At 42.1% G+C, this 23,256-nt stretch overlaps 1 protein-coding gene across 6 annotated transcripts in view; it reads left to right on the top strand.

Moving 5' to 3' along the window:
- Positions 1–22,328, top strand: part of MID1 (midline 1) — a 362,051-nt gene extending 339,723 nt beyond the window's left edge. For all 6 annotated transcript variants that reach the window (XM_030572658.1, XM_030572668.1, XM_030572696.1 and 3 more), the window contains 3 exons: positions 14,156–14,317; positions 17,269–17,476; positions 19,110–22,328. In XM_030572658.1, coding sequence (XP_030428518.1) covers positions 14,156–14,317; positions 17,269–17,476; positions 19,110–19,458 — 719 coding nt within the window. In that variant the 3' untranslated portion in view covers positions 19,459–22,328. The remainder of the gene's footprint in view (positions 1–14,155; positions 14,318–17,268; positions 17,477–19,109) is intronic.
- Positions 22,329–23,256: the final 928 nt, after the last annotated feature.

The following is a 23,256-nucleotide window of genomic DNA, read 5'->3' as shown; positions in this document are numbered from 1 at the left end:
GGGTTCTGGCTGTGGATCACAAGCAGAGAGAGTTGCTTCACTGCAGCCTGGATTTAGGCACCAATCTCTGTGAGAGAGGTGGAGCATAGGACACACCTCTGTCATCGGCATCTCCCATTGGCTAGCATAGGCTGCTCCTCACCTAACAAGCTGGCTTTTGTGTGTTCCGTTCTTAGGCACCTATCTCTCCCCATCCATGTTATAGAGATCACAGGTGCCTAACTCTGGCTTTGTGGGGTCCTGTGATTTTTTTCCCCATCTGTATAATCGAAATAATAATACCAGGCCGATTAACTGAGAGGATGAATAGTCATAAATGTTTTGAGATGCTTTGATGAAAGTTAGTACTGTGTCTAAATGCAATTCCTGCTGTTAATACCTGGAAAGAGATGTGGACTAAACACTGGCTTGTTAAGCCTGAGATCTAATCCAGGTTCTAGCACTGATGCCTGTGGCCATGGTTAAGCGCCACACGCTCACCACCTTAGTTCCTGTGTCTTTAAAATGAGGTGAGCGGGTACTATCCCCTCTAATGGTTTGTCTGAGAATTACTTAGCTGGAGGCTGCAAAGTGGTCTGAAGATGAGTGCTATCACAGGATAAAGCATCATTTTGTAAATAGGAATGCTGGAATATTGAAAGCACATGCTTGTCAAATACTTGAGTGAATCCTGCATTTAGTATTTCACTTGTATGCTTAATTCTTGTCAACAGCCTCTAAATTCTTAATAGAGCTGAGCAGAAAGGCCAAGTAAACTTCAGTATACACTTGTACACCCTGGTTAACTGATGGCTTTAATGCAATAAAGGCTTAAGAGTACTCCAGAGGAATTAGAGCAAGGCAGACAACAGAAAGAAAAGATTCTCTGATTAATCGCTAACAAGCAGACAGAACTGTGCAACAATGCAATGTGCTGCTTATTCTCTGACCCATTTTCATACATGGTATTACGCCTGACAGAAGGCATATTGTGGAGTAAAGAGAACACGTCAGCTGCAGAACGTTAGGGGTGGGTTTGATGTCAAATGTAAATGATGGCAGAAGTGATTGCAATTTCTGCACCTTTGTAATCTGAGACTTTCTGTTCCTTGTTTTCTAGTGAATAAACAACAAAGTATCTCCTTTTAAGACTATGTTGTAGGCCTCACATGTGAAGGTGAGAGCTTTGATCTGCCAAACAAGTATTAATGGGGTTTTGGTATTATAATATGGTAATTTTTTGGAATTGCAGTGTGAAATGCTCAGTGTATGCTATGAAATCGAATTGTCGCACTTGCTGTTTTCCATACCTAATAACATTAAAGCATCAAATAAAAATTAATGAATCAAGTAAACGTCTTCAGAGGGCTATTTACAAAATGTGTTTTATATATTTCAAACAAATGAAGCTATGTTGTGGCAATATGTTTGGACCTAATTATCCTATTTCACCAGTTTTACATCATTGCAACTCCATTGACTTCAGTGGACTTCCTCTCTTGATTTATACTGGCTGAAATCTGAATCAGTCCCGTGTTCTCTGAAGAAACTGATTTCCCAAAATGTTTATGGCTTCTTCAGGTCTCTCTCGAGTGAAAAATGGGTGGCTGTTTCTTTTAATTTTACTTTCATCTGTAAGCCATGGAAGTTTTATTTTAAGTCATAAAAAGATGTATAAACATTGTTTTACTTCTTGTAAAGCTTCCTTTTTTCTCTCTGAGATAAAGTCCTGTACCTCATAGTGGAGATGCCATTTCCTTCTTACAAATACCAATTCCAAGGGGAAAGAATCCCTACAAGCCTGCCCTGATTTCTTTGATGTAAACCTCTATAACATGATTCAGTCCAACTTCCAACCCATACTCAGAGATTTGTGCACCAGCCTCCTGTTTTTACCCAGAGTGCTCCTGAGAGGGTTTTTTTTTCTTCATGTAGATCATACTCTTTGTCCTGTAGTGGAGTTGAATCTTCCTGGTTTTATATTTGACTTTCCAAGAATGCAGTTGGAATACTGAAGTGTTAACCTCTTGAATTTTGAAATAAATGGTATATTCAATGGAACCCTCTTACAGTGAATTATTTTTCCCAGCACGGTTTAGTATAAGTGGAAGTGCACTGTTGCTGGGTTTGCAGTCTTCACATTGCAATGTACTAAAACAAGTTATTCTATTTTAATATAATGGAGTTCCAGTAAAAGGTGGTTTCCCTATATTTACATACTGCCGCATAGTAAAAGGCGTTCTTCACTTTTTCCCTACCCATCCCCAAACAATGCATGCGGTGGCTGCTGTTACTGCAGGTTACCTCCTACATAGAGTCTATCCATTTCTATCCATGAATTAGTCAGGAGAAAGTAGCTAGAGTACTGTATCAGGCCAATATGCTTCTTTCCCCAGAGGCTATGTGCATTACTTTGGATACGTACCCACACATTCTACTTATGTAAGTTGTTATTTTGGAATACATTTCTTAGAACTGCATAGCCAGATTTGCTGCACTTTCCTGTCTTTGCTACATTTCCCTCAGCAAAAGCATACGTTATGAAGAGATTATTATGAGTTCAGCAAGAAAAACAAACCTAAGCTTTACTGATGCATTTTGTGTCCAACATAATAAATTATAATATCTTTTATTAACTGATAAATTTGAAGGTTAAAATTTGATCCAGGCCCTATATAATCCAGGAAAGATTATTTCCAAATGCGGCCAAATTGCTTGGCTACCAAAGACCTGGCAGCACTGTTTCTATAACAGTGTAGAACTTTAAATTAAGCAGCTTTTTATTACAGTAGTTATTCTCAAAGCTAATATTGTCTGAGGAGCTGTTTGCACATTAGCATCTCTGAGAAGTAGCTAATCATCTAATCGAAATACTGTAAATGCCTTTTTATAATTCCTGTGTACTTGTACTACTTGCTTTGCATGCAGTATAATTTTTTTATCCCTTTTAAATCATGTGAAACATAAATCATGTAAAAAACCTAGTACTTTTTTAACATAATAGAATTGCTTTAGTACACTACAGTAAAGGTCATCTTTTAACTCTTCGTCTTCACTGTATGCAGGACAATGTGTTTTTGAACAGCACTCATGCCTCTCTCTCTCTCTCTAAGACCAAATACAGGAGGCAAGGGATTAAGTCTATTACGCCTGGTCATTGAGAGAATCAGGCCTGTTATATATATTTAAAGATATAGTATAAGGTGAAAATCTACCCTGAGTTACATGGCTACAACCCCCATGACTTCCGTCATAGAGGAGGATCACTCCTATCCCACAAAGAGAGAGGACAGATGGCCCTGTGATTAATGTACTGGACTGGAAATCAAGAGATCTGTATTCAATTCTCAGCCCAGTCATAGACTTTCCATGTGACTTTGGTTATCTTAGGTCCCCTTCTGTAAAATGGGGATATGATGGGTTGGATCACAGAACCCCCCCGGGAGCTGCCAACGGATGTGCCAGGACTACCTCTGCTCCTGTTTTCCCTGCCAGCTCAGGACTCCAGCACCCTGTCTTGCTGAGCCAGACACTCCCGTCTGCTCCAACAAAGACCCACGGTCTGAATTACTTGCCCCAAAACTGCAGGTTTACCTGAAAGCAGCTAACAGAAGAGTGCTTGTCTTTAATACCCATGGGGTCTAAACCCAAATAAATCCATTTTACCCAATTCAGGTGACATGATGACATGTCACTGCAAGACTTCATTGCCCACTTGCCATCCACACCTATACAGGAAGACTTACAAGTAAAGCACACCCATCTGCAGACAATTGTCCTGGTTAATGGGAGTAATCAAGATTCCAAACCACCATTAATGGCCCACACTTTGCATAATTACAATAGGCCCTCAGAGTTATATTTCATATTTCTAGTTTCAGATACAAGGGTGGTACATTTATACAAATAGGATGACCACACTCAGTAGATTATAAGCTTTGTAATGATACCTTACAGGAGACCCTTTGCATGAAGCGTGTTCCAGTTACATTATAGTCACTCATCAATTTTTTATAAAATCATATAGACTGCAGCGTCCCAGGGGGAAATAATACTTCCATTGTCTAGTTAGACTGTTTTCTCTCTTGGACAGTTTACACTCTTAGGGCAGGGTCCATGAATCCAATTGCAGGATCAGGGCTTAATCTAGAACCATATGCTGGGTTACATGGTACGTTTAGGGCCTGATTCTCAGGTACTCCCACTTTAAGGCCTTTTACGCTGCCAGAACAATGTAAAGAGACCTTAGGGTAAATGAGAATTAAGTCTTTAGTCTGAGATTTTCAAAAGTGCCTAAGGAGGCTTGGTACCCAACTACCACTGAAATTCAATAGAGGCTGGGTGTTTGTCTCCCTGGGGCACTTACTGTCTGAGCTGTTTCCGTGTATTTTGACTTCAAATTCCTTGGGGCACAGATTATGTTTTCCTCTGTTTTTTGTAAGTGTATTGAACACATTGCTAGAACGTAACTCTCTGTTTATTATGGCACTGATCACCCAAAGAATGGCAGGAGAACAGAATTTTTAATCTTTAGGTTAGGTAAACTGTTGGACCTAAAGAAAATGCAAGGATAAAATTTTCAATAGTTAACTCGATTGAAAGTCAACAGGACTTTGTCTTTGACATTACTGAGAACTATGAAGTTATGCAAATTTTACTATGTCTCTTCATATAGTTCTTTAACTGATTAAAAGAGATTTCCTATATTCTAAAGAAAAATTCCACAGTGCTTTCTCAGTGAGTATCTCTTTAATGTACAATAGCCAATGTGCCAAATGTGGGATAAAACCAGGAAAACCTCAGACTGTTAAACCAGTGTTCAAAGATCATATTGCTTAGGAGAAATTGTTATGTATTTAACAGAAATTCTGTCTGTATTAATTTCATCCATGTGGGAATGTGGAGGGGGAGGGTTATATATCTGTCACCTTCTCCCACTGTCATTTCTTCACTGATATGAGTTGGTAATACATTTATTGAAATAAAGCATTTTTAAACAATTAAAATTCTTGGGAGATTAGATAACCTTCCAGTGACTTATGTGTTCCTGGTGTCGTTTTAAAAGAGAAGTGTTTTGTTAAACCAGTGTAAATTTTAGTAGCATTTACACATTGGGATTTTTTCCTGTCTGGTTTTTAAAGTGCGTCAGCAACCAACCCTGGGGAAATAGCTTTACAAATTATTACCTCCAGATTGTAGAAAACTTAATTATTTTTTTTTCCGTGAAAACTCTCACATCCTGCATGGGCATCACTGTACTGACTGCACCATTTCAGGATGTAATTTAAATTCCCTAAATTCTTCTAGGATATGTACATTGTTTTACCACCTGCAGGAGCCTTAATCTTAATGTTTAAAGCCCTAGATTTCTGAAACAAGAAACCTGAATCTACAAACAATATGTGCACATGCTGTGATTAGGAGCAGTCGTGTCTCTCAGCTGCTTCTTCTACGGCTGTGCATAAAGCTTAATGGTGCTGCTGTGGCATTTAAACCATTGGCCAGGGTAGAGAGTCAAGGATGCACACAGTCCTAGTAAACTCCTGGAGGCCTGGGAAAAGTTCACACAATCAGGTTGCTCACTTGGGTGATCATTCCTAATCCTCTTCTTCCCCTTTTCCCAGCTAACTGGGATAAGGGTGCCAGATCAGTCTTTTCCAGGCTTTCCTCTCCAACACTTGTTCCATATTCTATTATGTCAGCCCCTGGAATAGAGTGGGAATATTCTCTCATAAGTAATAGTTTTATATGGCTCTTGCTGGTTGTCTGTATTTGTTTTAGATCATTTTATAATTGCAGTTGGGGAACATCATCATAACTTTACTTTTTCAGCTTTTGGGGCCAAAGAGTTGTTTGGTCATGTGACAGCCCTCCTAGGATAATCGTCAAGGTCCCCATTCAGGAAAGCATCCCTATTTAAATGAAATGTAAACGTGTTCATATGGATAGACTTAACCATGTGTTTAAGTAACCTCCTGAATGGGGCACTGATGATTGTCTTTGGGGGCCTGCCACATGACCAAACAAAGCTTTGACCCAAAAACATTCTATTTAGAAATATTCTGTTTTATATCAATAGACACAGGCTGCAGAAGTTTTCTCAGTGACCCTCTAGTAGCAAGATATCCTAATGCCTTAGAGTGGTGTAGTTATGCCAACATCCTGGAGTCTAATGTTCAGGCTGTTAAATAATTTAATAACTAATATGTACATAGAGTTAATTTTATGGCTAATATGGAACATGTGTAAATCTAGAGGGTGAAAACCCATAACAAATGTATCTGCATTTTTTACAGTTCCTCACACATTTGTTTGAATGCAGGTTGTAGGCTGACTTTATTGAGATCATTTAAACTTCATCATCTCCTGATGGATTCCATCCAGTTTAATGTTGTCAAAAGATTCTAAGGCAAGCTAGAAAAATGTACTTTAATTGGAGAGTTCTAGGGATTGATACAGATCTCAGATTTCCAGGTCATTTAATAAATGGCAATTACAGTATCAACAAAACTAACACGGTAGTGAGGAGCATAACTCTCAACTACCACTGCCTACCTAACATGGGCCTGGAAGGATGGGGCATACCCAGCACTAAGGGTTGGCTCTTGCTGTGATGAGCACCTCCCATGATGAGCTGAGTCAGTGGGACCAGAAGGTGCTTTGCAGGATCAGACCGTAGAAGCAGTTGAAAAATAAGTGAATGGATCTGGTGGCCATTCATGACCTTATTCTGTGGGGCTCTGACTCCATCCTATGAGCTGAGTGCCTTCCATTCCCGGTCACTTAACAGCAACAGACCGTGTTCCTCACTGTGGTGGGGATGTTCAGCACCGTACTGGATCCCTCCCTACATCAGTTTTAAAAAGCAGCTCTATACAGCACAGTGTAAAAGCAACTGACAATAGGGCCTGAGCCTGCCAAATGTCAAACCCTGTATTTTTCCAGTACTTGATGTGGAGTCTCTGTTTGCAGAATGCTCTAAAACCACTACTTGAAGGGATTCTTTTAAAAAACAAAACAACCCCCCCCGCCCAACTGTCTGTACGTTGAGCAGATTTGTTCGTCTAGAACAGAGCTAAAATAATGAATGTGCTGGTGAGGACTGAGGCCCCAATTCAGGAAAGCACTTAATTACTAGCTGAAATCCATCCTTGAGTCCCATTAACTTCAATGTGTCATAAAGGCTGAATAGTAATGCTTTCCTGAATCAAGGCATGAGCTTGCGAGGTTGTACATGACTATTAGTATTGTGGACACTTGGTAGATTCTAGGCATACCACCATAGGAGTGATCCTTCAGTCGTTGAAGCTGACAGCAAACTTCCTTAGATATTAATGGGAGCAGGAATAGGACCTCATTTAGATGATGTTCCAGTGGGACATCAATCGAGTATGGCATTGGCATTGCAAAAGCTTGAGGGAAGGACTTCTATTAAAGCACTGAAAGCCTTCAGAAATATTTTATTAAAACAGTATTTATCCACAGCATCTTATTGTCCTTCCTAATGAGAATCAAAACCCTTTCGGTGCATTATTAAATTCTCTCTTGAAGTCCTTGTTGTTCAACACTGTTACTGCAATAGTCCCTAGGGGCCCACCGGGTGGGGTCCAGTTGTTTAATTCAGAATAACAGAGTAACAACTTGCAACAGCAGTTGCTGCATAATTGTGCTAATTTTCTTTAGTATCAGTTTATTTGGCAGTTAATCTACGCTCACAGGAGGCCCAGGACTAAAGTAGCAAAGGCTGTGAGGATGGTTTGAGCAGTGTAATGCAATAGGTACTGTACTTCCCTGCCCTATGCTGGGATCATGCCCAGGGCTTCTTTACTTCCCTTCTCTCATGAGCAAAAAACTCACTCATAGAATAAAAAACCAAAATTCAGTATATCTGTTTAAGAAACAGAACAGGGAATGGACAGATACTACTGTGGGCACCATACTATAGGTGCTAGAAAGCACTGGAGTCTCTGCAAGGAAAGCACTAGGTTCTTTTCTTGGGAGATGGGTGTCTGATGGATTTATCTGATCTAATTTTCTGAACATCTTTGTGAAAAAACTGAGTGCTGCAAATTGTTCCTTACAGTTTTAAACTCTTGTAGCGGATGTTTGGGAGACGTAAATAGGGTCAGGAAGCTCACTGGCTTACGAACAAAGAAGATACCAGAATTCATTTTTGTTGTAAAACAAGAAACAAAAAATGTTTCAAGTTGGGTAAACACAGTTGTTGTTCATCTTGACAGTAGTTAGTATCAAAATACCAGTATCCTTGATGTGATCAGTGGCTCCATGCAGAGGTGAAAGTAAGCCGGTACGGTACGGTACGGCGTACCGGCGAGAGCCAGTACACCGTGCTGGACTGGACTGGCTTCCGCAGCGGTAATTTAAAGCCTCCGGGGCTCTAGCTGCTGTGGGGAGCCCTGAAACCTTTAAAGCGCTGCCGGAGCTCCGGCAGGCAGGCTCCCGCAGTGATTTAAAGGGCCTGGAGCTCCTCAGTGGCTGGAGCCCCGGGCCCTTTAATTTTCTCCTGAGGTCCGGGGCTCCCAGCTGCCTCTTCCGGTTGAGGCTACGCCTCTATTCAGGACTCTGACGTACTGGTAAATCCTTTAAGTTACTTTAACCCCTGGCTCCTGTCTAGTTGGCAGCCAGTATCAAGCGGAGTGCTCCAAGGGTTGGTCCTAGGGCCAGTTTTGTTCAATATCTTCATTAATGATCTGGAGGATGGCGTGGACTGTGCCCTCAGCAAGTTTGCAGATGACACAAAACTGGCAGGAGTGGTAGATACGCTGGAGGGTAGGGATGGGATATAGAGGGACCTAGACAAATTAGAGGATTGGGCCAAAAGAAATCTGATGAGGTTCAACAAGGACAAGTGCGGAGTCCTGCACTTAGGACGGAATAATCCCATGCACTGCTACAGACTAGGAACCGAGCAGCTATGCAGCAGTTCTGCAGATAAGGATCTAGGAGTTACAGTGGACGGGACTGGATATGAGTCAACAGTGTGCCCTTGTTGCCAAGAAGACTAATGGCATTTTGGGCTGTATAATAAGTAGGAGCATTTTCAGCAGATCGAGGGACATGATCATTCCCCTCTATTCAACATTGGTGAGGCCTCATCTGGAGTACTATGTCCAGTTTTGGGCCGCACACTACAAGAAGGAAGTAGAAAAATGGAAAGAGTCAAGTGGAGGTCAATAAAAATTATTAGAGGACTGGAGTACATGATTTATGGGGAGAGGTTTCGGGAACTGGGCAGTAGCGTAGCTGGCTGGGTTCAGTGGAAGCAGCCGCTTCCCCTCAGGCCAGCAGGTGCGGAAGCAGCGCTTGCCGGCCGGCGCTACAAGCCACACAGCCGGAAGAGCTGCGGGGCGGCAGCCCAGCTTGGAAGTGGCGCCTGCCGGCCGGCGCTGCCAGCCGCATAGCCGGAGGAGGTGCACCTGCTGGCCCGTGCAGTCGAGCACTGGGACAGGAGCTAGGGACAGGCTGCAGTGCTGGAGGGAAGGTGAGCAGGGGGTGGGGGAATCCGGTCTGAGGGCGTGGGCAGAGAAGGAGCCAAGGGGGGGGTGCCTTTATGTTTTTTGCTCCCTTTATACAAAAAACCTGGCTGTGCCACTAGAACTGGGATTATTTAGTCTGCAAAAGTGAAGAATGAGGGGGTATTTGATAGCTGCTTTCAACTACATGAAAGGGGGTTCCAAAGAGGATGGATCTAGACAGTTCTCAGTGGCAGCAGATGACAGAACAAGGAGTAATGGTCTCAAGTTGCAATGGGGGAGGACTGGGTTGGATATTAGGGAAAACTTTTTCACTAGGAGGGTGGTGAAGCACTGGAATGGGTTACCTAGAGAGGTGGTGGAATCTCCTTCCTTAGAGGTTTTAAGGTCAGGCTTGACAAAACCCTGGCTGGGATGATTTAGTTGGGGATCGGTCCTGCTTTGAGTAGAGGGTGGGACTAGATGACCTCCTGAGATCCCTTCCAACCCTGATATTCTATGTTAGAATAGGCCACAGAAAATTGGGAACCCTCAGCCATTCCAGGTCTGCTTTCTCAAGATAAAATACAAAAAGGTAAGTTTAGCGTCACTGCAGCTTGGTAAGAAGAAGAATGGTCTAAAAGCTATGGAACTAGTCTTGGTGTTAAAAGGACCTAGGTTCAATTCCTGATTCAGTCCTGGTGTTTTACCTTGGGTAAGTCACTTAGTGTATGTCTACACTGCAGTAAAATACTCATGCCACGGCCCCTGATTGGGCTTGCAGAGCTCAAGCTATGTGGCTATAAAATAGCCATGTAGATGTCTACTGAAACTTGGAGCTGTGGGGGTTTTATTGCAGTTTAGGAATACACTCAGGCCTGGATTTTTACAGGTATTTATGTGTTGTGGCACTCAGCTTTGCAGCGCCTAACTGTTTTAGGAGGTTAACTCTCATTTTCAAAATGGATTTAGACATTTAGGAACTGGAATCCTGCCTAAATCCCTTTATGAAATTTAAAATTAGGCTCCTAAATCAGCTTGGCTGAGTGCTGCAATGCGTAAATACCTATCAAAATATGGGCCTTCGTCTCTCTGTGCTTTAGTTTCTTATTTGGAAAATAAAGGTAATACCTCCCTGCATTGTTGTGAGGATAAAATCCATTAAAAATTGCAAGGCACTCTGATATTACGGCGATGAAGGCTAGATAAGTACCGAGATAGAAAGAATGAACTAATGAAAGACCATAGAGACAAAGCAACACAATTAAGAAATTAAAAGATGAGTCCTAAACTCTGTCCTTAATGGGCTTGCAAACAAAATAACAACAGTCTGAGTTAGGAAGAGAGTTTCCAACATAACTCTGATTTATTCAAGTTAATATGCCCTATCAGCATAGTTATTTTTATATGATCTCCTTGTGTGTGTGTTAACTTTTTTTTTCTCAAAAGGTTTTGTACTGGCACCAGTATATCTTCATGTATGAAAAAGTCTATTGTCAACTTGGAAAAGGCACTATCCATCCATGTTCCCTGCTCCCTTGATAAAAGGCAGGATAAAAAGTCAAAAAAACTCCCCTGAAAATATACTGGCTTTTATAATGTGTTCCAGCCCCAGTGAAGTTAAAGCCTGAAAAGAACGTCAGTCTTCTCATCCAGTGCAAGATTGTTCCTTTTTGTTGTATTTTCCAGCCTTAAATTATTATTCTAATTATTATTTATATAATGTAATTACATGCATATATAATTATTAACATCACTGTTATTTCTAGAAGTGTTTAAAATGCAAATGTTTATAATGCAATACTACCTAGAGGCGAATTAGACTGGGGCCTATTACACCAAGTACTGTTTTAAACACATACTACTAGTAAATGATTTGTCTCAATGAGGCTTTGTAGTGAAGTGAGACTCACCCATGTGGTGTCTCCTGCTGGTTATCCTGGGAATTAGCTCTATTTCAGCCTGGAGCACCCTCTGCTGGCCAGTGGCTCACCTGCCTCAGGCCCCAAGTCCCACTCAGACCCCAATACCCTTTACCTCGACGTTCTGCCCCTGCAGTACCCCACTCTGGATCTCCCCTCCCAGGGGAACTCTCACCCTCTAAACCCATCTTGCCTCAGCATCTACTGCCAGTCATCATCCAGCCCCTGCTCACTGGGGCAGATTGCAGTCTGTAAACTACTCATCATTGGCAAGGGGCCATTTGGACGTCCTGCTTCTGCCTAATTCCAGGCCGCACCTTTGCAACCTCAGTACCTGTTTTAGTCTTTAGCAAGGCCTGCAGAAAGGGGATTTACCAAGCTGGAGTTCCCCAGCTTCTCTTGCCTTTCCCCAGCCCTGCTCTGTTCCCTGTACCCTGAGCTCCCAGGCAGCCAGATCCTTCTCTCCCAAGAGCTAGAGAGAGACTGACCCAGTGCCTGGCTCACAGCCCTTTTATAGGACCAGCTGTCTCCTAATTGGGCGTGGCCCCAGCTGTGGCTGCCTTCCTAATCAGCCTATTCTTATTGGCTCTCAGCCCCAGCCCTCTGCAAAGGCTGGCTTCTAACTCTTTCAGGGCCAGAGCGGAGTGACTGCCCTGCTACACACACCCCTCCTCAAGATCTCCACCTCTAGGGGTAAGGGGGTCTCCTCTCCTGGACCAGTCGCACGTGCGCCTCAAGAGCAACTCGCTTCTTTTCTGACTCCAGCTGCTTATGCAAGCGGGTCTCCTCATCTACAATGGCCTTATACTCTTTCGTGAGGTCCAAGGCATTTGATTTGGCCTTGCGGCGGACCTGCTCTTCAGCCTCCAGCCACGCACACAGGCCAGAGTCCCTTGGGCCCTCTTCCTTCAGGGTCTGGATTCCTACTACTACCTGCTCTACAACAGCCTGGGTCCCGGCCTCTTGCTGGCCCCACCCTGTCCCAGTCTCTTTGTCTGCCATCCCCCATGGGTGGCTCTTGGGCAGGTCTACTGCCATCTCTGCAGCATCTACCCATCCGGTCCTTGACCCGTTTGGGTCCTCAGGCCCCTCCACCTGAGTTCGCCCTCATTTGAAGGGGCAGTTCCTCTTTAGATGGCCATGGTCATGGCAGCCAAGGTAGGCTCCCCGCCCCTTTGCTGCCTGGGGCCCCGGCTTCTTCTGTTGGTCCCTCCCTGGGCTGCCCTGGGCCGTGCTCCTTGAGGCAGGGCATTCCCTCCATAGGTGCCCCCGCTGCCCACAGGCCCAACACTTTCTCCTGACTTCCCTCACCAGGAGGCCTCTCGTATGGGGCTTGTCCCTTCTTCAGGCTCCCTGCCCCCATCTCAGTAGGGACAATTCACCCTTACTTTTCCACACGTCCCACAGGTGTAACAAGCCCTGAGCTCTGCCCCGGGCCTCCTGGCCCCAGCGTTGGGCTTCTCCCACCAATCTTGGCGGGTTTTTTGGAACTTCCCCGCAGGAGTTTCACCAGGGCCCACTGTTCCTCTGCCAGTTGCCCCAGTTGTGCCTGCAAGGCCCACTGCACCTCCCACTATCTCTCTTGGTTCTCCCGGACCACACGGAGCAAGGTCTCATGCCTCTCCTGTGTTCCATTAGTCCCCCTCCGTGTGGCCCCTGGCACAGGAGACCAGCCAGGTATGGCACAAGAGCCTTGGCAAAGAAAACCTCTGTATATGTGCAGTCCATTATCCCCTCCTTTTCTAGGCAATAGTCCCAGTCCTCGCCCTGCCCCTTGTATCGGGTGGCCCGCAAATGCTCACATTTTCCACCACCTTGTAGCCAAGTGAGACTCACCCATGTGGCGCCTCCTATTGGCTTTTAACCCTTTCAGAGCCAGAGCTTTTAACCCTTTCAGGGCCAGAGCCCCGCTACAGGCTTCCATCAAAGCTTGTAGGAAACACTTCCACAGCTTATAGATCTCACTGTGGGACGTTTTCCCCTTTTGGTTTAGCCTTCATTTTTCTTTCCTTCGTAGTTTCCTTTTATGTTATACCCTCATCTGGATGCATCTCACACACAATAAAAGTTTATAACTGTATACCATGGAAAGGAGTACTAACCTTTCTTAATGAACCACTGGGAAAGAAATCAGAAAAGTAATAAAATAAATTATAAAATATTTGATTACATTCATCTGGCAAAGGCGATACTGAAAAGATGACACTTGCACAATATCCTGAAGTCTAACAAACTTAGGCTCTGATAGACTGCCAGGAGAAGTAAGATCTGCAGTTGAGATCTTTCCACCAACAACTTGCTTCAGGTCCTCAGAAATGAACATTAGGGGACTGTCTGCAGAAATGCCTCAACAAAACTCATGGCGATGAGTCACATTAGTCTTTTAAGTCCTAAAGCATACAGCTCAATTCATTCAGTCAAAAAACAGACTGATGGCATTTCCACATCCTCTACTCCATAAGCAATAAACCATTCCTTGTCTAGGGACAATTGAAAGTCCCCAGACTGTCCACACATCAGTGAATCATCTTTTAAAGGTCCATTTTTCATGATTGGTTTCACATACTAAGATTTTAAAAGGTACACTGGTTGAGTCAGTGGAAATTAGTGAACCAGTTGGTAAATGTTACAGCCCTTCAGTAAGGAAAGAGGCAAGCTTCTTGTGGATTGTTTAATGCCTTTTCAGGTTAATGTAAATATTCATGAGTGTTCAAAGTATGTCTCCATTAGTTACAACGTATTTAGTGTGTTATGATTAATGTATTTGTTTTGAAATTTCAGGTTTATGCAACTCAGCCGACAGTTGGATGATTGTTCCAAATATCAAACAAAACCACTACACAGTGCATGGGTTACAGAGTGGCACTAAGTACATCTTCATTGTCAAGGCCATTAATCAGGCGGGTAGCCGAAACAGTGAGCCTGGCAAGCTGAAGACAAACAGTGAGTAACATGGAATCCAGCAAACCCACTTGCCCTCCCACACTCCTTGTCCTCCCCACTCTCCTTCAGAGGTTTGATACTTGAAAGGCGCAGGAGTATAAAGCAAGTTGCCTTGTTTCAAGTGCTTTAAACTTAAGCCATTTATTTTTCACCCCATTCAAGACGGCCAGAGTCCTCAACACAACAACACTGGGATCTCTTTTATTCTGGAGGTCCACTGAAGCGTCCACATCATTGAAAATACCACTAGCAGTAGCAACATCAAGAAGAAATGATTGAAAATGTTTCTTTTGGGTTTTTTTTTAATTACTTCTTATATTGTCTTGCCCTTTTCTTCTACTGTTATAGGACATTTTACTTCTTTATACATTTAAAAGGATGATCATTATATCGTTAAAATGAGCTCAATTGGGTCCTCTTGGATCCCTGTTTGATGATATTGGGAGCCTCCCTGAATTTATTATAAAAACTATGTGGGGTGATGGAGTCAGAGATCTCACTTTTAAGAAAATGATTGAACAAAATTATTAGTGGATATAGCATAGCACTTTAAAGCAGTGGTTCTAAGCTTTTTTCCATCTGTGGTTTCTTGTCATGCCCTAGCTAATCACAAAATCCTTTTAGACTACAGATGGGTTTGGGTGTTGGGTAGAGAATGTTGGGGCTCGAGGGGCAGTTACTGGGGGATAATGAAAGTGTTGGGAGATTACTATGGGGGAGCTGGTGCATTTCTTCTTCCTCCCCTGTCTAGCTGGCCAGTACTCTATCCCTAAGTTACTGACTTAAATAGACAATATCTGCTACTAAAAAGAATGCGTGTAGCAGTAAATACAGTTTTAAGTAAAGCAGGCATTTCCCTGCCTCTGGAGGACCCATGTGGGAAATGGCAAACTTTCTTCTTTTTTCTCTTTGAGACACGATGTGACACACAAGCAATGTTTACTGTCAGGTACCTGTAACATGATCTGGCCTGATGCAAACCAGTACAGAGAAAGATGTGCTTCAGATGATACTTTGTTAATACAAAGACTAGAAAACAGGTAGAGAGACATGTAGGAGGTATTTTGCTGATACCCAGTGGTGGAAGCAAGCAGATACTGTTAGCATCCGTGGGGAAAAAAGGTGTCAAAGCATACGTTCTAAAGGGTAAATTTTACCCTTGATATGTGCATAATTATGTATGTTAGGAAAGAAAATATACCCTTATATCTAAAACCATTCCTTCATCTTTAGTATCAAAATAATAGTGATTGAGACACTGTTGGCTTAACCTTTTCCTTTAAATGTTTAGCCTTTCAGATTTCCTACAGATCTGAAATAAAGCATGTTGAATATCACTCTTCAGACCAACTTCATTCATCTTTTTATGCTGACTTAAATTATTTCAGTTCCCCTGCATAAGAATTACTTAGCTCTTCTTTCACAAACACTAAGGAATTCACATATTAATTTAAAGTGCACATTTATCAATACCATAAGGTCACAGAGCCGCTGAGAATGCTCATTTTCACTCCATGCTCATGTAATCAGATCTTCCACTTATAAGATTTGCCTTTATATAAAAGAGGATAAAGGAGAAAAAGGGACTTTGTTGGCCACTGGTGGTGTCATATTTTTTCTAGTTGTCCTTCAGAAATTCTCTGGCAGAAGTAAAAAGATCTTTCTGCTTTTTAACACAGGTAAGCTTGTCAGCATCAGAGCAGGCATTATGTATCTATAGAGTTCGGTTTACCAAACTGCTTTCTGTTATCTTCTGCAGAACCTGTGCTATGGCAACAGCAACAACAGTGATGTTTTTATACCATATTGTTTGGACCAAGTTATAGTTCATTTCCTTTGTTTTAATTCACAGTATCCACTATTGTCGGCATCCCAGCATAAATAAAACTAAGAGAGAGTGAATGAACAGACCAGGGTAGCACATCTTCTGATTTTCAAATGTCACAATCCCGTAAAATGAAGTAATACATTTTTTGCGATAGTGATAAAACCATTATTGTAATTTTTCATTGTTGGCAAACTAATAAGAATGTGTCAAGTATCAGAGGGGTAGCCGTGTTAATCTGGATCTGTAAAAAGCAACAAACAGTCCTGTGGCACCTTGTAGACTAACAGACATATTGGAGTATAAGCTTTTGTGGGTGAATACCCACTTCGTCAGATGCAGCCACCCAGAAAAGCTTATGCTCCAATACATCTGTTAGTCTATAAGGTGCCACAGGGCTCTTTGTTGCTTAATAAGAATGTGAGATATTCTAAAATCTAATGCAGGGATCTGCAACTTTTGGCATGTGGCTCACCAGGGTAAACCCCCTGGCGGGCCGGGACAGTTTGTTTAACTGCCATATCTGCAGGTTCGGCTCCCACTGGCCACGGTTTGCTGCTCCAGGACAATTGGGGCTGCCAGAAGTGGCGCGGGCTGAGGGATGTGCTGGGCACGGCTTCCCACAGCCCTCATTGGCCTAGAGCGGCGAACCATGGTGAGTGGGAGCTGCAATCGTCTGAACCTGCGGACACGGCAGGTAAACAAACCAGCTCGGCCCACCAGGGGGATTAACCTGGTGAGCCGTGTGCCAAAGATTGCCGATCCATGATCTAATGTATAACAAAAAAAGCCATAACGAGAAATTGCATGCTTATTGCAATTCAATTGTAATTTGAATTACATGAAAGATTTAGAGTATTCAAGTTAGCTCTAGGTCTCCAACAATGAGTGTGTCTTTAACACAGGGCTCTTCTTAGATGTAACTAGTATTTAAATATAGCAGTTCAAATTGCCTTCTAACTCAACAAAAGGATGGTCTTTGTAGATTAGTGTTCAGATAGATTGTTTTAGTCCAGAGAAGAAAATATGTATTATTATATAGTCTTATTACCCAAATATATGACCTTACGTGTGTCTATTAAAATTAAACAAACCTTTCCTTTGTCATCCTTCTGTATGTGCCCAGGCCAGCCGTTTAAACTGGACCCCAAGTCTGCCCACAGAAAGTTGAAAGTGTCCCATGATAACCTGACAGTGGAGCGTGATGAAACTTCTTCCAAAAAGAGCCACACACCCGAGCGATTCACCAGCCAAGGGAGCTATGGAATAGCTGGAAATGTGTTTATTGACAGTGGACGGCATTACTGGGAAGTGGTTATAAGTGGGAGTACATGGTATGTGTCACATTTTTAATTACTGTAATACCAGAAAAAGTTGCATTTGTTTTCATGCTAGTACATGTCAGTGCTTCCTAAACAAAACTAAAACATCATTCTTCAATAAGAATAACAGATTGAATATGAAAGCAGCTTGATGGTCCAATGGCAACTGCTACACAGGGGAGTTAGGTTTGGTTCCAGTATCCCCAGAGAATGGGAATGCTGTGGATACATATTCCACAGTGGGCTGTAGGGTGTAAGGGATTAAGAAGAGCATCCCTTCACTCTTGAATGAGCCTCATTGGCTGTCATGTGGAACAGGGTTTGTGGGCTTTGGGGGTAGCTGTACCCACCATGTTTGGTCAGAAAGAGAGAGACCATGACATGTGCATCAAGGGTTGTGAAATAAATGGAATGGAAAACTGGTGAGGCCTGGAGTGCCTCTGCAAAGAAAAATGCACATTTGCTAATTCCACCACATAATAGGCAGAAAAATGCTTACTAGTGTATTTAGCATAAAGCAACAAAACACATCTGATATAGAACAAATATACAATAACACATATGAGGTCAGCCCCTGCTTCCATCCGAGGAATGTAAACCATAAAAGCGTCTTCCCGACAGGGGAAATCAGGCCTTCATGCAGGGTGTCCAATGATGAGACTTGCCATGGAGGTCATTGTCCTAGTCCGTTGCCATTTCTCCAGGACATCCCACCAACTCTAAGGCCTGGTCTACACTGGGGGTGGGGCGGTCAATCTAAGTTACATAACTTCAGGAATGTGAATAATGTAGCTGAAGTCAACGTACTTAGACCTACTCAAGGCGGTGTCTTCACTGTGGTGAGTCGACTGCAGACGCTCCTCTGTCGACTCCACCTGCGCCTCTCACAGTGATGGAAAACAGGAGTCGACAGGAGAGCACTAGACTAGACACAAAAAATCAACCCCTGCTGCATCGATTGCTGCCCGCCGATCCAGCAGGTAGTGTAGACATACCCTAACACTTGTTTGGCAAAGGAATGTTGTCTCCTACAGTTACCTCATATGGCCCAATGCTCAATCCAATAAACTTGACGCTTGAATCTACATACCTCATAGAGACCTGGCAGAAGAGGTTCTGTGAAGGCAGAAATGGGCATTCCATACACACTTTGATACTTTTTCTCATCTTTCTGCTGCACCATGTATTAAGTCAGCAATGAGAGATCACATTAATAGCAAATGCAACAATAGAAAGTTATTTGGTTTTAGTTCATTAACATGCTATATAGTCTTCTGTTCAGGAATGGAAATTTCCAGACAAAGGGTTAAAACTCTGAGTTGTTTAGCATACAGCAATTTTCCTTGTCAATAAAAAAGGCCTTTATCATTAGCTTAGTGTTCCAAAAATTGACATAGCATCCAGACTGTAAATAGTAATGTGAACAACAAGATTTGGATGACCTGCCAGTCACAAGATTGGGAGCAGAGAGGAATATTAATTAAACATAATATTATGGTTAGCCTTCACTTAATGAGAAGGTAACATGCATAAACAAAAGCGGACAATGCATTTCTTTGAGTCTTTCAGGATAGAGTTTACCCTTTATTGATAGAAAACAGCATGGCACAGAACATTTGTTTTCTAGACTATTTTTGTTTTACAGGTATGCAATTGGTATTTCTTACAAGACAGCACCAAAACACGAGTGGATCGGAAAGAATTCTGCCTCTTGGGTGTTTTGCCGTTGTAATAATGCCTGGGTGGTGAGACATAACAGCAAAGAAATTCCTATAGAGCCTGCTCCGCACCTCCGTCGTGTTGGGATTTTGCTGGACTACGACAATGGTTCCCTTGCCTTTTATGATGCTTTGAACTCTCTACACCTTTACACTTTTGACATAACCTTTGCACAGCCCGTGTGCCCCACATTCACTGTGTGGAATAAATGTTTGACAATTATAACAGGCCTGCCTATCCCAGATCACTTAGACTGCACTGAGCAGCTTCCGTGACTGCTAAAAGCAAAGGGATATAATGTCAGCTTTCCAGTGGACTGCAAAAATACTGCCCACAGGAGCTATTTGAATATGTGGCGTACAAAACATCCCTGATGATTTCAGCCAGAACTGAAAGTGGGTATCTCTCTTTGCTGTGTATTTTGTATTAAAGAGCAAGAAACGGCTTTAATAATTTCTCAGAACTATTTTGTATTTAGTCTCTTACAGGAAGATTTATAAATTATTTATATAAAGAACTCCCCAATTTGGCTATTTGGATTACAATTCATTGTTTTTGCACATAAAGGGCCCCATTCACTAAAGTTTTGCAAGACTTTTTTACAGTTTTATTTTACAAGGGAAACAAGCAGGAATTTTGTTTCCTGGAAACTGTGCAGCGGACACATTGATATACTGTTGATCTTACATTAAACTCCAATCTTATTGTGTGCAACATCTCTGTGCTTCAGTTTTGCACACCGGAACCTGCATACCGAAAAAATGAAATAAAATAAACAAGGAAGGAAATGGAGTTATGTAGTACAACAAAAGAAGAAGGGTTTATTTACTTCTGTTCAGTAATAGGTCTGCATGTTAAACTTATTCACATATGGACACAAGAAACATGGAATACCTCTTAGAAATGTCAATGACTAAATCATCCGGTGATTCTAACCCTATCAATGCTTCACTTTTGTCTCTGGGAAGTGCAGTAAGATCACCAAGGATTTGTAAGACTGATATCATCTCAGAAAATCAGCAACATTGGAGCAGCGCAACCAATCCAAGGTCCTACTATATCCTGATTTAATGAGAAGATTTGTCATTTAAGGTTCCATTATAATTGGAGATGGCTTAGTTCTGACAAGTCGAGGTGTGCGTGTGTATGTCACTGATTTTTACAGGTACACCACAACAATCCGAGCCCATACATCTGAAATGAGAGATGGCTTATTTACAACTGATTTTAAACTAAATGCAAGAGTATCAGTGTATCGCACTGTAGTGTATCAATAAAGAAGAGCAAAGATATCTGGTATATGGATGTTACATAGAGAAGCACTGTACTGAAGTTCATCATAAAAGCATCCAGTGAAACAAAGAATGTGTATTGTTGCGTTGGGTTGTTCGAAGGGATAGAGTTCTCTTTGTGAATGAGGGGTGAATGACAAATTTGCAGCAGTAACATTAGTCTATCTGAGTTTCACCTGCACATATGAGATCTAAGTTAGCCCTTGTGTTAGGGGCTGCAACTCCACTGAGATAAGTAGAAGCTGTACGCACTATATCCCAAAACTGAATTTTGCCCATTAAGTTTTTAAAAAATGAATAGGGCCTTTTGTGATTATTACAATATTTCTGTATAAATGATTATTTGGGAGATTCCTGAGAAATATTTGAAATGTGGAATATGGTATGATACCTTTTAAAGATGTTCCTAGACAGACAGTGAAAAGGGTTTGGTTGATAATATGCAAAGAATGAAAACCTGCCTTCATAAAATAAGGATAAATGGAATACAAGCATAATGAAAAGGTTGACTCAGTCATTTTAAACTTTGCTTTGGGTGTCCTTTGAAAATGACACTTTAATGCACTTTGTTCACTAATGGGCCCAAAATGAAAGGGTCTCAAGCTTGGCTTCAGATTTTTTAAATATTGTCTCTCCAGGTACAAAGATGTACTATAGTTTGCCTTATGATAGTGATATGAAAGAAGCTTATGAGGAGGCTAATGAATACATGACTACAGGTTCTGTTTAAACAGAGATTAATTACTGCTTATGTTCCTTTGATTCTCTATACATACCCTGTTTACTGTAGAATGAATGGGGAAAAGTATCTCTCTGACAGCATGTTGGTTTCAGCCATTTTATCGCTTCCTGCCATGGCAGCATTCCATTGTTTACAGAGAGTAGCCGCTGACCTTTTCTGAGTTGACATATGTAAGGGAAAATATGTACATACTCGATGACAGTGTTTATTCTAATGTCTATGATGATATAGAAAAGGGCCCCCCAAGAACTTTAAAAAAGTCTGAAACAGTGTTTTGTGTAACCGAATGCAACATTACCAGTGTGACTTGATGTACCGTGTTCAGCTGATCTGGCCTTGACTGTTTGAAAGGCAATTGAGAAATCATGAAATTTAATATCTATGGTAGACTGAGAACAATTTCTAAAAAAACAATGGTAAAAAGGTGTTGGGAGGGAAGAGAGTGACAACATGGGATGGACATCAACCTTCTGCCTAACAGAACAGAGTATGTTACTACAATATACATGGCACCATCCTTTGTCATAGAAATATTATTAAATAGATCTGGAAGCTAATTTCAGAAAGGGGCAAACTGACAACAGTTCAATATTAGATCATACAAGGCTTGCAGAGATCAAACTAGATTGAAAACAGTATCATGAATATTTGGAGGCTTTTCTCCCCCCTTCTTTTCATTTTAAACACCAACCATGCATTTAAAGGTTGACAGTTGGTTTTGGCTGAGGGGGAAAAAAATGGTCTGGTATCTACAATAGTAATCCTTACTATGGGATGTATATTTCAACAGTGAATACTTCATTTTAAGCCAAACCACATTCCTCGAATGGACTATTAATTATATCTGTGCTCTTTGTGCATGTATGTGTGTATATTATATATGTATAATTAAATATATATATATGTATAATTATACATATATAAGTACAGATTAATTGGCAATAAATTAAGTGTCCCACCTTCCCTTTTAGCTTATTATTTGAACGATTATGTAGTCTGTATGGACTATGATTGGGGAAACAGTTTGCTGTGCTTGATATTTGTATGGACATCTTCAAAAATAAAAATCTGTTTATTTTACAGTACTTGATTCAATGCCTGATTATACAATAAAAACATCCATTTCAAAACTTGGCTTTTGTGGTTCTGTGGCATTTTCATGGTCCATAGGAATAAAATAAAATATGGGGGGGCAGCAATTTTAAACCAGTAAAACATACTGCCTTTATAATGTGTGGCAGAGCTAGATGAGGTTTTCCTCTGATATTCTGAAACTGCTGAGACTCTCCGATGGCCAATGAAGCCCGCATGTGTACAATGATCATTTTAAGGCTGTATATCCAGGTTGGGGTTCAGTGGAACAAACCGTGGAACCCCTATAGGAAACTAAGTGCAAGAACAGAGGCCATGTCTACATCTAAAACTTTACAGCGCTGGTTGTTATAGCTGTATTAGTACAGCTGTATAGGGCCAGCGCTGCAGAGTGTCCACACTTACTGCTAGCAGCGCTGCAAGCGCTGTTAGATGTGGCCACACTGCAGCGCTGTTGGGAGTGATGCATTGTGGGCGGCTATCCCACAGGGCACCTCGTCCCAAAGCGGCGCTGGGGCTTGTGGGAAGGGGAAGGAAGTGTGATTGTCCTTCTGCTTCCTGTTCCTGTTCCAACGGCCAGCGTTGCTTTGGTACACATGCGGAGCACTGTGGCAGCATTGTGACTCTAAAGCGGTTTTTCTGCATTTTCTTTCAAGAATGGATCCTCAGGTACTGAATACCTTAGTAATGACTATTGCCAGCACATCTCGCCTTACTGTTGATCTAATCCTTAGGCTGCTAAATGTGCGTGTGACTGACATTGAGGAGTGGGACGATGGTACTGAATCGCATCAATATGCAGACAGTACAATGCTAGTGGCAATAACAGACGTGCTCTGCTCCGTGGACCGGCGCGTTTGGGCTCGGGAAACCAGCACTGAGTGGTGGGATCACATCGTCCTGCAGTCATGGGATGACGAGCAGTGGCTGCAGAACTTTCGTATGAG

This window comes from Gopherus evgoodei, chromosome 1 (genome assembly GCF_007399415.2).
Source record: "Gopherus evgoodei ecotype Sinaloan lineage chromosome 1, rGopEvg1_v1.p, whole genome shotgun sequence".
Classification (NCBI taxonomy): Eukaryota; Metazoa; Chordata; order Testudines; family Testudinidae; genus Gopherus; species Gopherus evgoodei.
This window is presented reverse-complemented; position numbering and strand designations above follow the sequence as displayed.